Source organism: Lupinus angustifolius, chromosome LG18 (genome assembly GCF_001865875.1).
Source record: "Lupinus angustifolius cultivar Tanjil chromosome LG18, LupAngTanjil_v1.0, whole genome shotgun sequence".
NCBI classification, from domain to species: domain Eukaryota; kingdom Viridiplantae; phylum Streptophyta; class Magnoliopsida; order Fabales; family Fabaceae; genus Lupinus; species Lupinus angustifolius.
In genome coordinates, this window is record NC_032026.1 from 11,429,053 (window position 1) to 11,431,380 (window position 2,328).

General features: G+C 39.2%; 1 protein-coding gene across 3 annotated transcripts; it reads left to right on the plus strand.

Annotated features, from left to right (window-relative positions):
* LOC109332148 lies at positions 422–2,328 on the plus strand. Of its 3 annotated transcripts, none has more exons than XM_019566999.1 (3): positions 422–1,445; positions 1,542–1,712; positions 1,965–2,328. In XM_019566999.1, the coding sequence occupies exons 1-2, from the start codon at positions 636–638 to the stop codon at positions 1,677–1,679; spliced, it is 948 nt and encodes a 315-aa protein (XP_019422544.1). In that variant the 5' UTR covers positions 422–635; the 3' UTR covers positions 1,680–1,712; positions 1,965–2,328. The 3 variants fall into 3 exon arrangements, with proteins under 3 accessions (XP_019422544.1, XP_019422543.1, XP_019422542.1); XM_019566998.1 differs by having other exon boundaries at positions 1,991–2,328; XM_019566997.1 differs by lacking the exon at positions 1,965–2,328 and having other exon boundaries at positions 423–1,445; positions 1,542–1,875.

Sequence of the window (2,328 nt, forward strand, 5' to 3'; positions counted from 1 at the left end):
GTATATGTTCCATTATAATTTATTAAATTTATCATATTTTAAATCAATATGCTATATACATATATATTTATATTTGTAACTTCATCTTATAATAAAAAGAGTGTAATATTTATATATAATCAATACATCACCTACAGTTTATTTGTATTACTTTTTAAAGAGTCAATAATAATTAAACATAAATAATAGAAGTAGAAGTGACAAAGTACAAAACTCATACTCATTCGGTACATATTTTTCTCTCCCTTTATAGTTTTTTAAGAGTAAATAGTAATGAAACATAAATGAATAATAATACAATAAAAACATATAAAGCTCATACAAATGCATTTTTTCTAAAGAAAAAGAATTTTTTTTGAACATAACCTCCTTCCTTAGGCAAAGAAGGGAAGATCCAAATCCAATAACCCAAAAACACTAAACCCGTTCAACCTCTATTTGTTCCCTCACTCCTTCTCTTCATATATAAACTTGTATACGTTTCCCGGCCACTTTCCCAAACACAAACCTTTCATGTGATTCACTATTCTCACTTTTTCCCTCACAATTCCTTCACCTCTATTTCCTTCTCTTTTCTCTCTTTCTTCTCTTCCCTCCATTTTCTCTCTTTCTTTCTTCCCTTCTTCTTCAGGTAAATGGTGTTGTTGGGTTTTGCCGAAGACAGAGTTCCGATTCCGGTGCCGGCGTACATGGCCACCACTCCCAAGAGATCAAATCGTCTTCACAATTTCACGTTACCTTCTTCTTTGAAGTGGGGCAGCCAGAGGTATCTGCGGTGCGCTAACTCTTCCGCCGCCGCGCACGCCGAAGCCGAAGCTTCCGGAAGCAGAGATCGCCGATCCCCTGCGTCGTGGTCCGACGACTCCACCGCGAACTGGATGATGGAATTTAAGACGGAGAGGAACGTTAGGAGTTCGAGGATGCGGAAACCGCGAATTGACGGCGGCGACGGCGATAACGATGAAGGGATCGACGCGGTGAGGAAGAAGCTCGTGCTTGATCTGAAGACCGCTGCGGAGAAAATGAAAGACGAGATTTTGAGGAAGGAGGTGGAGGATGAAGAAAAAGAAGAAGAGCGGGAATCTTCACCGCCGCCACCGCCAGCGGAGCAAGCGAGGCCGTGGAACCTTAGGACGAGGCGGCGGGAAGAGATTAAACCGTTTTTCTCTGCCGTAGGTAACGGAAAAAGATTGAAGATTGAAGAGAAGAAACCGAATTCTTCATCGCCACTGAGAAATAACACTAACTGTAACGGTAACGGTAACAGTGGTGGTGCGGTGAAGCTTCCAAAGTTGAGAAGCAATTGTGAAAAGACAAAGCAAAGGGAGAAATTTTCAGTGCAGTTATCAAAGAAGGAGATTGAAGAAGATTTTGCTGCGATGGTGGGTCGCCGGCCGCCTCGCAGGCCTATCAAGAGGCCCAGAGATGTTCAGAGACAAATGGATGTGAGTTTAATTTCTTTGCATTTGATTGATTCTGTGTTTTTTTAATAAACTATGCAAAATCTAACACATGAGAAAATTTGATTTTTTTTGGTGCAGACCCTTTTTCCTGGATTGTGGTTAACAGAAGTTACAGCTGATTTGTATAAAGTTACTGAAGCATCTGAGAATGGTGGAGGGAAAGTGCGTAAGGGGAAGGGAAAAATGCATCTCTCTGAGTCTGATGATGAAGAATGAAGAATCTTGATGGATAGGTTTTATTTTGCAATGGTACATATGGATTAAGCTTCTGTTGCTTTTCACAGTTCAATTCATTCTTTTTGTTCATGAGAATAATAATATTGTAGTTTGGTGACTGTTTACTTTGCTTATAAAGTTCTGTGCCTTATTGACACACCTCAAATGTCACAGTTTTAAGCTTTCATTTCTTTCACTATATGCAGAATTTGTAGTCTAGTTACTTATTTCTGAGTTAGTATTGGTTAGGTTTGTTTGAATTTGACTTTTTGAACTTCTGCATAGTGCTTATGAATTGCATTGGACACCAGGCGTGCAAGTTTTAAATTGCGGGTGTGGTTCCATCTCGGTTTTGGTCGATTTATCACAATTGTGGGGACTATCAAAATGGCAGTAGTGCAATCACAATTGCAGGTTTGCAGTTCAAGTTAAAACTGTCACAATTTGTGTTCCTTTTACTGCTTTTTTCATTTTGCCTCCAAAATCTCCTGCTAGATGCTCAGTTTCTTCATAACTGGTACTGGTTTTGCACATAAGAGGAGCTCAACCCCTCATATAGTGAAATATGACAGAGTTTGTATAGTATTAGACTATTTCTTCTGTGGGAAAGACTGTTTGCTGAACTATAAATATGATGACAGATCTTTCA

Coding starts and splice junctions, on each gene's coding strand:
- LOC109332148 (XM_019566999.1), top strand. CDS start 636: ATGGTGTTGTTGGGTTTTGCCGAAGACAGAGTTCCGATTCCGGTGCCG. Junction 1,446..1,541: donor ATGTTCAGAGACAAATGGAT/GTGAGTTTAATT, acceptor TTTTTGGTGCAG/ACCCTTTTTCCTGGATTGTG.